Here is a 14,418-nt window from a genome sequence, read left to right as displayed (position 1 = left end):
AACAAGGTAATAAAAACGGATGAAAAAAAAACAATTTGTCTCGGTATCTCCGCCACACTTTTGACACTGCTGGGAGACACGTAAATGACGCCAGTGCGGCATCACGCTTTTGCAAATTGCTGCGTATCTTTTCCCGTTTGGCCTCATTTGCAGCGCTTTATATAGTGCCGTCGTAGGCTTTTTCCAACTTTGTCTCATTCAGCGTTTAATCCCCAGTGAACTGTTCTATTTTACTTTGCCTGCCTCCTTATTTCGTGCCTTGGAACTAGAACAGAAGAACGACACTGACAAGATGAGAATTACCCGATAAGAGAAATTCCGATGAAACGTTTTTTGGTTTTTTTTTCAAGTTCCCATCAAAGTGCTCACACCAGGTGGAACGCTTTCATACAATTCCAGGTCAGAGCAGCAAACTGGAAGTTGTTCACCTGACCGTTGGAACAGCAACACAAAAAAGGCTTCAATGAAGCCCACTTGTTGGTCGCACGTAGTGTGCACACGCTGAAAAACAGCAAAGTCAGTCAGAATTGAAAGTCTTTTACTTTTTTAACACAATAAAAACACAATAGTGATGCAGAGTAATGGTTTAGCATCCATGACAGTGTGCACACTTTGCTGATTATCCTCACAGTTTTTCCAATCTGATTTCCATCTCTGGCAGCTCAACCTCTTGTGGCTCCGTCACACCATGACGTTCGTTCTATTTTTCAGCGTTCTCAAATGAGGATGACACATCTGCCGTGTGATTAACGTGTGTCTAGCGCATGACTAACGTGTGTCTAACGCACGAGAAGCGTGTAAAAGCGACCGAATAAGATACCCCTAAAAACCATTAGCGTGTGCAAACGTGTCGTTGGGGCGCGACGAGCGACTTGTCAACGTTAGACGAGGGTGTGACTAAACAGGTGAATAACGACAGAATAGCGTTTTTCTGGCGTGTAATTTTTACAGTGGAACGGGAGCGAAAACGTTGGAAATTTCATAGTCACTTCAGTTGTTCTCATGAGTTTGAACAGTCAGCATCATGCCGTGTAGACGAAAAAAAGGTGGGGTGCGGACTTCAGCAACTAGCGCTGCAAGTAAGAATACAAAGGTTTATATACCCATATGCATGGACGTTTGGGAAATGCACGAATGACGCTAAATGGACGCCAAACGACGTTCGTTTGACTTTACGCTGTGTGCGCTAGGCGATCGTTCAGTGGTCGTTGACAGGTCGCCAGTGAGTCGTTCACTGCAGACGATTAAATAAAAACAAAGTAAAGCTCGAGTTACGACTGACTAACGATAGCCAAACGCGTGCAACGCTCGGCGAACCTTAGTAAAACGTTCCACGAATGTTTTGAACGTTCGTGGAACGTTTAAAATTAAATGTTGATGAACGCTGGTCTCGGTGAGAACTTTTGTGCACGTTCAAAACTTTTTTTCCGGACCGGCGTTCTCCGCCGATCCACAGCGATCATTGACGTTCACTAGCGTTCATACGACGCTCTTCGGGCGCTATCCCGGCGACAATGGGCGACTACCAACGTTTCCTCAAACGCTATAGAACGCTGACTAGAACGTCATGGTGTGACGGGGCCATTACATGGATATTGATCGGTGCTGTGCAAAAAAATGTGTCTAGTGCCCTTTGGCCAGCTGTCAGTTGGCTGTAAACATGCTATGGATGCACACGTTGCGTGCAGAATCATTTGTTTCCTTCCTTATCTCAAATTTTGTTAGAGCTATTATGAATATAAATTACATTTATTCCCAACAATAGCCATACTTTTTTTTCCCTCTCTGTACAGCACAAACTAAGAAGGGGGTTGACTTTTAACCTTCTGCTCCGAGGATTTAATCTAAGGCTTCTATTCTTTTGTTGTTGCGAGCATAAAGAAATTCACTGAAAACACGACATTTTCTTTTCCATTTGAAAATTATGAAGCCGATTTTTGTTGACTAACTGTGATATCGTTCTGCAGCTTTCAACCTCCTGGTCCTTTATCGACTGGGATGTCCTGCGAAATGCAAATTACTTTCCACCCTTCGGTCAGTAGCCCAGTTATTGTGTGGTTTGTTTGTTTGTTTACATGTTTTTTTTTTTGCTTGGAACCACATGTTATGTCAAACTAATCCTACCTCTGGAGTTGGGACCTGAAATCTTGTCGTCCCACAAAGCAAACACTTTCCTTCTTTGTGACCCCTGCAGATCAATGAAGACCTGGAAGGAGAGGTGAACTTTGCCTCGGCAGCAGGTCGCTTCTCTGTGCCCGTCAGGTGCACCATAAAGAGATGCGATGTAAGGGGTGCGCTGTAACCGGCTGTTACGACTGAGTAACAACAGTTTATATATATATTATATATATATATATATTGAAAAAAAAATAGTGCTCAAATTGAAAATATTTTCTCCTTTCTTGGCGACATGAATTATGATGTTCAGCAAAATTTTATAACATACAGTGGTGTATAAACGATTGGCGGAAACAACTGAAATCAAGTGTCAATTAAGTTAATTTTTGGCACAGCCATAATGATAATACATTTAAGCCTAGCTCTATTATATATTATTCTCAAATTGGAATGTCCAAGTATTCTGGCATGTTGATGCTTTTTCTAATGTGACTAACTTACTTTATCTCTAGTTGGAGGTGGACCACCAGTTTATTGACTTTGGGTCGCATGTCGTGGGCCAAATTATTTCGCGCACGATCACCTTGACCAACAAAGGCGCACTAGCAACTCGCTTCAGTTTCGACACTACGAAGCCCGTTCCGGAAATTCACCAGGTCCAGATGCCGTCCCATCGCTCGGCCGACACGCAGCAGGTCGAGACGGACGCTAAAATCTTGTCTTCCGTTTAATGTTGCTGAAAATGCAGAAAAAAAATTGAATCAGTTATGAGAAATGTGTTTATAAGAATCTTTGGAAATTAATTCGCATGTGATGATGAATGATAGGACACAACGTGTGCTGATCAGAATCAGAGCTCTGCATCTTTGGCCTCCAGAGAACTGCACAGTATGGATCATGTTTTGGATCGGTCTTCAGTATCCCGGCAGGGCCAACGAGGTAAAGCAAATCAAATACACGAGACAAAAAAGTAAATTATTACAATTGAATTCATTATATTATCTTTGTGCAGCGCAACACGAGACATAAATGTTTGTATTTTTGTCCGAAAACCACTATAATAGATAAACACGTCATATAAAAACATGCACGGTGGTAAAGCGCTGGCCTCACAGTTCTGAGGTCCCGGGTTCAATCCCGCACCCGCCTGTGTGGAGTTCGCATGTTCTCCCCGTGCCTCCGGTTTCCTCCCACATCCCAAAAACATGCAACATGGACCCTAAATTGCATCTAGGTGTGATTGTGAGTCCGGTTATTGGCTGGCAACCAGTTCTGGGTGTATCCCGCCTCCTACCCGTCGACAGCTGTGATGGGCTCCAGCACTCCCCGCGACGCTCGTGAGGATAAGCGGCTATGAAAATGGATGGATGGATATGAAAACATGTTGGCGAAAAACAGACTTTTGTTCTGCTGTTTTAGTGGAAACTGCAACAGATGTTTTCCACCCAAAAAAAAGAGAGAGAATATTATGAAATGTCCCCAGTCGACTCTGCAGAAAATTAAGTAATTTTGCTTCTTTAGTCGTGAAGCAAGTCTGAACTGTCCGAATTCCTGATTTTCTGTCAGCGTTGTACCGAGCTGAATGTCACCGAGCGCAAGTGTGTCGTCCCTTTGGATGGAGTTCAGCTTCCCAGAGCGATGTCACATGGCATCCGACTGCAAATTAGATACCGACTCAACACCGATTTGGCACCTGTCAATTCCACACAACTGAATTCTTAATGACCAACTGATGAGATTTGTCAAAGAGAATCCAGGTTAAATACTAAAAAGTACACACAAGCGCACGACAACCCAAAGCAGGCTTCACCTTGTATTGCTCGCACAGGAAAAGACAAGCAAGTCTCATCTCGAATGTCGCGTCAGTCGTCGTCGTTGCATTCAGCACTTTCCTCCAGCAAGGCTTTGATAAGGTGCTCACGCTGTCCTCTGAATCGTGTACAATGTATGTTAAGATGTTGCTCTGTCTCTTTTTGTCCTTCAATTGATGGCTTTTCGGGGAATGTTTTTGTCTTCGTTTTTAGTTATTTGATGTCTAAAAGAAAAACATTTTGTACCGCTATTACCGTAATTCCCGGCCTACAGAGCGCACCCGAAAGAGTTTAACGCGAGCGCGGCGCTAACGCTCGCGTTAAACTCTTTGTGTTCCGAGGCTTATCACCAGGTGCGCTAACGCTAACGCTGCATCACCGCATACACCGCAGGGTTGAAAAAAGGCGCGGCTTGTTGGCCGGAAATTACGGTATAATTTACGCTACCGTCCGTGATTTTGGTGTCTTCTCAAGCACGTTTTGTCCTCCAAGAACAGAAATTGTTATCCTGACTGGATATGTCTGCAGAATCGCAAGTTTCAGCTGCAGACCCGAGATCTGCTTCTGTGTCTTCCAGCATGCTTGGCCAGATGACAGAGGCCCTTTCTGACTCCTGTGATATTCGAATAGGGAATGTAAGTGTTGTAATGACATCACGTACACTTTTCAAGTGGCAGCATGTAGGTTCAAATGATTTACATCACATTGTTTGTAAATATAATAATTGATCGGCTGGTTGCTCCGCCTCACACACAATCCCAGTGAGGGTAAGCAAAATAGAACATGGATAAATTGATGCTTAATAATGGGAGTTTTGTTCAGTGTCCTGATTTCAACAATGATTCCGATGGTTCACGTTCCCACTGGTCCCAATTTTAATGTGCGAAACCCACCACACGTCCGTGGAATTTGTGTTATTTGCAGACAAATTCATAAGCTCCACGGACGTCTGGTGGATCAAATTCACCAAAAATCGTGTCAAGACTACCATTAGGTCTACCTATTGCGCCGGACTTAAGTCTGAGCGGTCTCGAGTTCAGATCGACATTCTGCCACCAAAATGTGACAGTGAACCTTACGCTAGCGCAAAGTCAGGATGGATCAGTTTTAGCGCTGTCGCAAATGTGCCATTTCCAAAAATCCAGCGCATAAAGGCCAGGGCCGACACATGCAAACCAGAATCCTTTTGATCGTGTGGCAGATGCTCACATAATTGAAATTCATGCCTCTCCAAGTGATTATCCATCCATTTTCAAAGCTGCTTATCCTCACAAGGCTCACGTGAGTGCTGGAGCCTTTCCCAGCTATCATCGGGCAGGAGGCAGGGTACACCCCGAACTGGTCGCCAGCCAATCGCGGGGCACATAGAAGCAAACAACCATTCTTACTCACATTCACAACAAAGGGCAATTAATTCAAAGTGATTACATTAATTCGGTAAAAAAATCACTGTGAAAACTGACACTCTTTACAACAAAGTGTCAAGTACAGTCTGAAACCAAGATCCCCTGCGTATTATTTGGATTATATTGGATTTTAATAAAAAAATCTATATGTTCCAATCTTAGCATACTTCATTGTCGTGTCAAACTACACTGCACCTTAAACATTTAAAATAGGGAATTGAACTGACGGTGAAGAAGTCAGCCAAGAACATTTACACTTTTGAATTACCTTAAATTCAAAGTTCGTTTGTCTTGAAAATAATGTAAGATGCCAAAGACCTTGTAAGAAATTTCTATTGGACAGTGTAATAACCTTTGGAATTTGAAATTGTGGGTTGTGCGGAAAGACTTTGTTGAGATTGATTTACCTTCACTTTAATCTGGCCATCAAACGCAGGATTATTCGTGACGAATGGGTTGTTGATCACTGAGGTATCACGACGTACGATGACCCCCGTACAAGTCTTGTTCTTCGCTTTCGTGTTTTCCATGTGCTACATTAGCCCGTGCGACGTTCTTGAATTGTTCAAGGCCCATTACGTCTCTGAAGCAGCAGCTAATGGCGCATCACCTTCTCCATCTGCATTTGTTATGGCCTTATGTTATTGAACGTTCTCACATGCCAGCCCGTCTGTCAGTGCCATTTTGACTGATACCGTACTTGCACGCGGCCTGTTTGAAGGCTCTGCTGTGTTATGGCAAATAATACATCACGCTTTCTCGGCCCGACAGTACTGGCTTTATTATAGCGTGAAACATTTGTTTCGTAGCTGTTGGATTGTATGCTCAGTTGAGTGATTTTGGTGGATGAAATATCAGTTTTGTTTCCCGAGGAGAAATGGTGAAACTGTCCCGCATTCATCGTGGTGTATTTTATTCTGTCTCACATTACCGTAATTCCCGGCCTCCAGAGCGCACCGGCTTACAAGCCTCACCGAGTACATTTGTACATATGTACGCCGCAGCTGTGTCAAAGCCGCAAGTACCCACATTGAAAGTTATTTACAAAGAAAGACGTTACACAGAAAGAGTTTAACGCGAGCAGGGTGCTATTGCTAAGGCTAACAGGGCCGGTAAAATAAAACTTACCGATTAAATATTACTGAGACACGCCAGGAACATAGCAGTAACATGCTACCACAGCGCTAACAGGGCCGGTAAAAGTCACTTCCTCGGCAGATATATTCCACCGGTCTCATTCTTGCCTTTTCCACTCAAGCGCCCCCTTACGGCCGTTATAAAAAAATGCACAGGTTAGCCGCATCCCCGCATAAACCGCAGGGTTGAAAGGGTGTGGAAAAAAGTCGCGGCTTGTAGGCCGGAAATTACGGTACATACATTACATGATTGAGTTGGGGTTCCTCCCCCCCCCCCCCCCATCTCAGGTAAGAGAAGGTGATATTGGACCTTTTGAAAGCGTCAAGCTGGAGATAATATTCTCTCCCACCGTTCCCGGAGAAGTCAAAGTGGACCTGTACATCAAGTTTTCGGATCCGACCAGCTGCCCAGTAAGAGAACGAATGTTCGTCGTCATCTAACGTAGGATGATGGCATTTTGTTTCAAGATGGCAACTGAACGCACGCCGGCTCCAACAGATAGCCATCCTGGTGAAGGGCGAGGGAGCGGGCCTCCCCGTGTGGGTGGTGGAGCCCAATATCGACATGAAGATCTGCATGTTCGACCACCTTTACCAAGAGGTTGTCACACTCCAAAGCAGGTACGTCTCAAATCTCAACTTTTCGTCCCAAAGTGTTCCTCCGTACGCGCCGACGGCGGCTATCGTATTATGTTCAATTCCCAGAATAGCCTCGTACAGTTGATGAAGGATTAATCAAATCATTTTCAAAAAGGAAGCCGCTTGAAGCCAATTGCGATTCAGAAATAGCATCAGATCATTTGCCAGTGTAATGTCTCATTAATGTTCAACTGACACCATGAGAGTAGCTCAAGCCATAAATACATCAGAGATACAGTATGCCTTGATAATATAAACAAATCGCTTGCTTGTTGTCAGATTGCTTAAAGCCCAAGTGTCATCCTATAATAGATATTCAAATGAGAAATACAGATAACATTATTCACTTCAATGTCTATACGAAAAAAAATCAATGTGAGCGGAGAGCGCGTCATCCATGCGCAAAGTTGCAGAAGTGTCATTCTACGATATCCAAGTGGTCGCCATATTGGTTGCGTCCTCTGTCCGTGACGTCACCCGGACATTCGCCAATGAAAACACGCGGTGCACCCTAACTATGGGAAACAAACGCGCCCCTTCTGACACGGAAACTCAACGGAAACCAAACAACCGAGTCAAGTTACCGAGGCAATATTACACTATTGTTTCGAGCCATATTCAGATGATATGCGATCAAGGCCAAACCGCATCCCCGTCCGATTCAATTCCGCCGGTGTGGCTTATGACGGAGTCGAGCCGTGCTGCTTTAGGGGGTTGTTCACAGACGCCGCCGAACGCGATGAGCAACACAGTCGAGCCGCGGCTGAGTGAGGCATTCCCGGCTGGGTTCTTCAGAGCCGTCCCCGTCCGCAAAGCCCGACGCGCAGCCTTCGCGGAAGCCGTGACCGCCGAACATGGCGCCTTAGCCGGTGTGGCTGATTTTCGGCGCCGTGGTGGCATATAATGTAGCCGAGCCGTGCTGCTTTTAGGGGGATGTTCAAAGCCACCGCGGTACTCCATGAACACCGTCGAGCCGGGGCGCATTACTGCGCGCACGCGGCTGAGTGAGGCATTCTCGGCTGGGTTCTTCAGAGCCGCCCCCGTCCGCGCAGCAGCCAATGCCGACGCGCACATCGACATATTTCGTACGCGGATATTTTGTTATGTTATGAGAGACCGATTACGTGATCCGCCCCAAACTATTTTTTTTTTTTTTTTGTAGCTGTATACACACACCTACCTGTCATTCAGAACCCACAAAGCTCTCGTCCTCTGCACCCGCGCAATCCATTTTTCACGACGAACCGGGTCTCTTGCAAACTTATGAAGGGTAAATCCATCCTCCCGAGTGTTGGTGCAATACCCAGCAATGCAACGAGCCGGCATTTTGGCTAACACGAAGGAACAACGAGCTACCTTCCCGGAGGTAAAACCAATGGAAACAAACGAGTCCACTTGGGGGCGCCGCTGTCCTTTACGTCACTTCCTGCTTCTTCTCGAAAACAAATCCCTCGAGAGGATTTTCATGGCGGGAGTTACAAAAAGCGTCAAAATCATGTTTTGTGGTGGAAAAAACACATGGGCCCATATTGGCTGACATTTTTTTCATTAATAACATAAACTAAAAATCATCCATTTCATGACACGTGACCTTTACCAGTCCAGATTCACTTTAATACTGCATTTTTCTAACCTTGCTTCACTAAAAAAGCTATTTAATTATTATCGTGATAAGTGTTACCGTAAGTGTTTTTAGTTTAAATGTCATTTAACATTTAACTGACATTTCGAGACGCCCTCCGGCCATAATGTCGATCGTTTCTTGGTCTCTAGGTAGTTGTCCATATTTATGAAAGGAAATGTGAGATTGCACGGCTTGTTTCTGTCCTGCAAATGCTCAAGACAAGACTTGCATCCCTGCACTGAGTGTATCAATAATGCATACTGGAGCACAGTAATATTGTGTTATTATGATTCAGTAATGTGACTGAATGAAACAAGTGATAGGTGATATTGTTTACTGATCGCTAAAATGATTTGTAATGAGCGGCACGGTGACTCGGCTGGTAAAGCGTTGGCCTCACAGTTCCGAGGACCCGGGTTCGATCCCGGCCCCGCCTGTGTGGAGTTTGCATGTTCACCCCCGTGCCTGCGTGGTTTTTTTTTGGGGGGGTTCCGGTTTCCTCCCACACCCCAAAAACATGGAACATTAATTGGACACTCTAAATTGCCCCAAGGTGTGACTGTGACTGCGGCTGTTTGTCTCCACGTGCTCTGCGATTGGCTGGCGACCAGTTCAGGCTGTTAACCCCGCCTCCTGCCGGTTGACAGGTGGGATAAGCTCCAGCACTCCTCCCTTGTGAGGATAAGCGGCTAAGAAAATGGATAGATGAAAAATACTGTGATTGTTTTTCAGAAATTGGTCCGGATTTCTGATATTATTATTATCATCATTGCCATAGTATTGCCTGTATCTGCGTGGGTTTCCTCCAGGCACTGCGGTTTCATTAACTGGACACTCTAAATTGCCCCGAGGTGTGTTTGTGAGTGCGGCTGTTTGTCTGTACGTGGCCTGCGATTGGCTGGCGACCAGTTCAGGCTGTTAACCCCGCCTCCTGCCCGTTGACAGCTGGGATAGGCTGCAGCAGTCCCCGCGGCCCTCGTGAGGATAACCGGCAAAGAAAATGGTTGATTAATATTCCATTTTTGCAGTATTGAAAGTTTTTTTTTTGTTGTTGTCGTCGTCCCCCCCCCCCCCCCCCCCCACAGGGCTCCAAAAATGAATGTGAAAATTCTAATTTGGCTTTTTCAAGATGTGGGTCATTTGCACGGGCGTCTATTTTGGAATAAAAACTCGCACTCCAAAATGGTCAGTTCATCCGACGAAAGTAGTCCAAAAAAAAAAGTAACAAGTAAGTTTTTACCCCCCTATTATTTTACAAAAGTGTAAGCAGGGGCCTTGATGGGTTTGCAAATTCCCACGGGAGAAACCAATTTATATCTCCAGTTGTCACGGAGGCTTGTTGCCACGGGCGAAACCATCTGTTGGAGCGCTGAGAAAAATGGGTGACCTCATTGATGTGGACCTGGGGATGCACATCCCATGATGAGGTCATTTCTGACGGAGAGAAAAGTAATCCTGAAAGAAAAAACCTGAAAGCTTTGAAATTGCCTGGTTTGTATATATCTATCCGCCCATTTTGTGACCCACTTATCCTCACGAGTGTCACAGGAGTGCTGGAGCCTATCCCGGCAGTCGTCGGGCACGGGGAAAAACATCCAAACTCCGCACACGTGGGGTCGGGATTTGAACCCTGGTCCTCAGAATCGTGAGGAAAACGCCCGAGCGCACAGGTGTCAAACTCAAGGCCCGGGGGCCAAATCTGGCCCACCATGTGATTTTATGTGGCCCGCGAAGGCAAGTCATCTGCGTCAAATTCCATGATTCTTGTGAAAGTCAATAAAAAAAAAAAAAAATTCCAATTGTCGTGTGTCATCAGTGATGACGTTGAGATATTATTAGCATTTTGGCGCGTAGCCCGCGACAAAAACGAGCTCGACACCGTCCGTTCAGTCCCTCTGTTGGAGTTTGCGTGTTCTCCGCGTGCATGCGCGGGATTTCTCCGGTCACTCGGGTTTTGTCCCACATCCCAAAAACATGCAACATTCATTGGACACTCTTAAATTGCCCCTAGGTGCGATCATGAGTGCGACTGTTGTCTGTCTTCGTGTGCCCTGTGATTGATTGGCTGGCAACCTGTTCACGGCTTACCCCGCCTGCTACCTGGTGACAGCCGGGATAGGCTGCAGCGCTCCAGCCACCCTCGTGAGGATAAGCAGCTTGGAAATTGGATGGATATACATGTAAATAGTAAACTATATCTGCAGTATAATGTAACTGTATGTGATGTTTTTTTTTATATTTTTTCAGAATTTTGCCAAACCAAAGGTCAACTTGCCTTAAAGGTCACTTGTCCAGTATGCTTGCTTTCCAAAAAAGAAAGTTTAGTATAACAAAAATTGTGCTCTAACGTCTTCTTTTATGTATTGTACCCAATGTAGAGTATGTTTTGTTAATGAAATCAGTACACGATTGCTCTTTGCTATAATGAAGTACTGTAACACGATGCTTATCACGTTTTCATAATATTCAAACTTTGAATTTCAGTAACGTTTGTTCCACTTCATTTTCACATTGCAGTTTCTGTTCACTCAGTGTCATGTGTGGCTTCAATGCAGTTCCGTCGTCTTAACTGTGGCGTCATTAGCCGGCTTTTCGATCTGTCACACGGTCGGCCATTGTGAAAATTCTGGTCTTTTTTTTTCTGCCCAGACAAACGGCAACTTCTTCTTTGTCCTTAACCTTCACCACCCCATCCAATCACAAATCGCACTCATACATTCTCGTGATCTCAAAGAGTTGGACCATATAAAACTCATCTTGTTGCGATGAACTTGACGGCATGTTGTTCACTCTAAGCTGCGCTACAGCGCAATTGCGCACTTGTCGCACACACTCGGTACACATGAAAACCGATCCAGCGCAGTGAACCACAGCCCGATGTATTTTTTGAGGGGGGAACTTTTTTTAATGAGCTCCTGCTCAGCCTACTTCTACTTCCCAGTTTACCTGACACCGCCCCCCTCCGCTCTTAAAGGGGTACACTCATAATTACCAGCAGAATACACACCTGTAACTTTATATCTGCGGGCATGACTGGTGGACCACACCCGTAATTTTACATCTGCGGGCACGACTGACCACACCCGTATATTTTTCAAACGTGAGTGACTGTTTATATACTATAGCGAGTAGCCGCCTGTTGTGTTATGTGAACGGCTGTTTGTTTTACTAGTTTGCGAGGGTATGAAGGTATTTGAATGTGAGTGGATGAGCGAGTTGTCTCAATGTCAATGGATGAATGAGATGTAAATGTAACTGTCTATCTGCACTGATGGTGTATGCGCCATCATCTAGGCCATAGGTGTCAAACTCACTTTTGTCGCGGGCCACGTTGGAGTTACGGTTTCCTTCATCGGGCCGTTACGACTGTGAAACCGTAAAAATCTTTGCCTGCCTCATCATAATTTGAAATTGTGGTCCAGTTTTGAACAAAAATCTCGGAAGTTCATGCACATGATTTAGCTTCGCGGGCCACATAAAATCCTGCGGGCGGGGGGGCCAGATATGGCCCCCGGGCCTTGAGTTTGACACCCGTGATCTCAGCTCCCTCAAAAAAGTAAGGCAGTTATGTAAAATCTTTGTTGTTGTAATTTAATTGAATCTTCATATATAATCCATATCCTTTCAGATGTCAGTCTTATGATAATCATCCATGTGTTTTTCCATGCCAGCACCAGCACAGCCTTGAAGCTTACTTTTGAGCTGTGGCCGGAGATGAGGAAACACATGGAGATCATACCGAGGACCGGCTTTCTCCAGGCTCAGTCGAGCTTCACCGCTCACCTGAAGTTTGTGCCGAGGTACGGGCCACACGCAGAACACGCAGCCGTAACGGAATCACTGGAGCGCCCGTCATCTAATTTGCGAGGAAAAGGACTCGCACGGGATGCGTAACACGGTCTCACCAGGCTGTAATTTTAGAAAAGCCCGCATAGTAACGCTAATCACACGCAAACAAAGATCGGAGTGCAGTAGTGAACGCCGGGAAATCGACCGAGAGACTCGCAGGGCAAATATGAGATGCGTGCACGACGTGGGCGCTTGCGTTCTTCTTCCCACCTTCTGTTCCTTTGTATCTCGACAGTCTAATGCATCGATAGCTGGGAAGTTATGAATTACGGTGAAAATATGGCAAATTGTATTAGATGACAACGTGAGGGGCTCTCCCGGAGCAGCGAGGTGGGAGGAGAAAGTGGGGGAAACGGCAGTAATCTGCTTTAGTGAATCAGCAGCGGTTTAAACGTGAGGATTAGAACGCGAGTCGTGCCGCATGGGCTCAGCCTCAGCCTCCGCCCCCTCCTTGCTGCCGCTCTACTTTGCTTCTTCTGCACTGCTTCTCCCACTCTCACACAGACTTGTATTTTTCTTAGCCTTTCACCTCCGTGCTTAACTATCGTTTTTCTTTTTTCTCTAATTAGTTTTTCGTACTCCCAACAACAAGTCCTAACTCACAGCTCTCGCCGGGCTTCACGTGATGCTCTTCTGTCAACTGTGTTCTTTGTTTGTTTGCGAAAACTCTTAAATCCTTCTCATCCCATCGTGAAAACTGCTTTTTTTTTGGACAAGCTCGCATTCACAATACACTTTTTGCCCTTGGAGATATGCTAGCACCGCACTAACACTAGTGCTAACGCTAATGCGAACGCTAGCACTAACAGGGCCGGTTAAAATAAAACTTACGGGTAAATCTCACTGAGACACGCCAGTAAAACAGCAGCAACACGCTAGCACAGCGCTAATGCTAGCACAGCGCTAACAGTCACTTCCTCGGCACATATATTCCACTGGTCTCATTCTTACCTTTTCCGTTTGAGTGACCACTTGCGGCCGTTAGGGAAAAAAAATGCACAAATAAGCCGCATCGCCGCATAAACCGCAGGGTTGAAAGCATGTGGAAAAAAGTAACAGCTTGGAGGCCGGAAATTACTGTACTTAAATTCATTACTTCTCCCTTTTTACGGTAAATAAATCATAATATTGTGAAGATCAGACTTTTCGGAAACCGGTCTCATTCTTACCTTTTCCGCTCAAGTGCTCTCTTGCGGCCATTAGAAAAAAATGCACAAATCACAAAGAAAGACGGTACACGGGAAGAGTTTTCAAATTTTTAATACCTTAGTTTAACTTAACATAGCAACAACACGGTAGCATGAAAAGAGCTGGCAAAAAAAACAAAAAAAATACTGGTACAAAAAAAAAAAAACTAAACCAGTGCGGCAGCAACACGGTACCACAGCACTAACAGGGCCGGTCAAAAAAAACGTGCCTAAATCACTGAGACACGGCAGTAACATAGCACCAACACGCTAGCGTGGCGCTAACAAGGCAGGTTAAAAAAAACATGCCGTTAAAAATCACTGAGACGTGGTAGTAACTCGGCAGCAACACGCTAGCACAGTGCTAACAGGGCTGGTTAAAAAAAAAAACACACACAGACACACGACAGTAACACAGCAACATGCTAGCACAGGGCTAACGCTAGCGCAGCGCTAACATTGCAGGTTAAAAAAAAAAAACAACAACATACCAGTAAAAGTCACTTCCTCGGCACATATATTCCACCGGTCTCATTGTTACCTTTTCCGCTCGAGTGCTCTCTTGCGGCCATTAGAAAAAAAAATGCACAAATTAACCGCATCACCGCATAAACTGCAGGGTTGAAAGCGTGTGAAAAAGATCGCGGC

At 45.3% G+C, this 14,418-nt stretch overlaps 1 protein-coding gene across 6 annotated transcripts in view; it reads left to right on the top strand.

The window, feature by feature from the left end:
• The window catches only part of cfap74 (cilia and flagella associated protein 74), a 71,837-nt gene that overhangs the window by 19,943 nt on the left and 37,476 nt on the right, over nucleotides 1-14,418 (top strand). For all 6 annotated transcript variants that reach the window (XM_061844916.1, XM_061844903.1, XM_061844934.1 and 3 more), the window contains 8 exons: nucleotides 1,968-2,034; nucleotides 2,195-2,284; nucleotides 2,631-2,813; nucleotides 2,946-3,057; nucleotides 4,458-4,564; nucleotides 6,760-6,882; nucleotides 6,971-7,092; nucleotides 12,406-12,534. In XM_061844916.1, coding sequence (XP_061700900.1) covers nucleotides 1,968-2,034; nucleotides 2,195-2,284; nucleotides 2,631-2,813; nucleotides 2,946-3,057; nucleotides 4,458-4,564; nucleotides 6,760-6,882; nucleotides 6,971-7,092; nucleotides 12,406-12,534 — 933 coding nt within the window. The remainder of the gene's footprint in view (nucleotides 1-1,967; nucleotides 2,035-2,194; nucleotides 2,285-2,630; nucleotides 2,814-2,945; nucleotides 3,058-4,457; nucleotides 4,565-6,759; nucleotides 6,883-6,970; nucleotides 7,093-12,405; nucleotides 12,535-14,418) is intronic.

This window comes from Syngnathoides biaculeatus, chromosome 2, assembly GCF_019802595.1.
Source record: "Syngnathoides biaculeatus isolate LvHL_M chromosome 2, ASM1980259v1, whole genome shotgun sequence".
In the NCBI taxonomy this organism is placed as follows: domain Eukaryota; kingdom Metazoa; phylum Chordata; class Actinopteri; order Syngnathiformes; family Syngnathidae; genus Syngnathoides; species Syngnathoides biaculeatus.
This window is presented reverse-complemented; position numbering and strand designations above follow the sequence as displayed.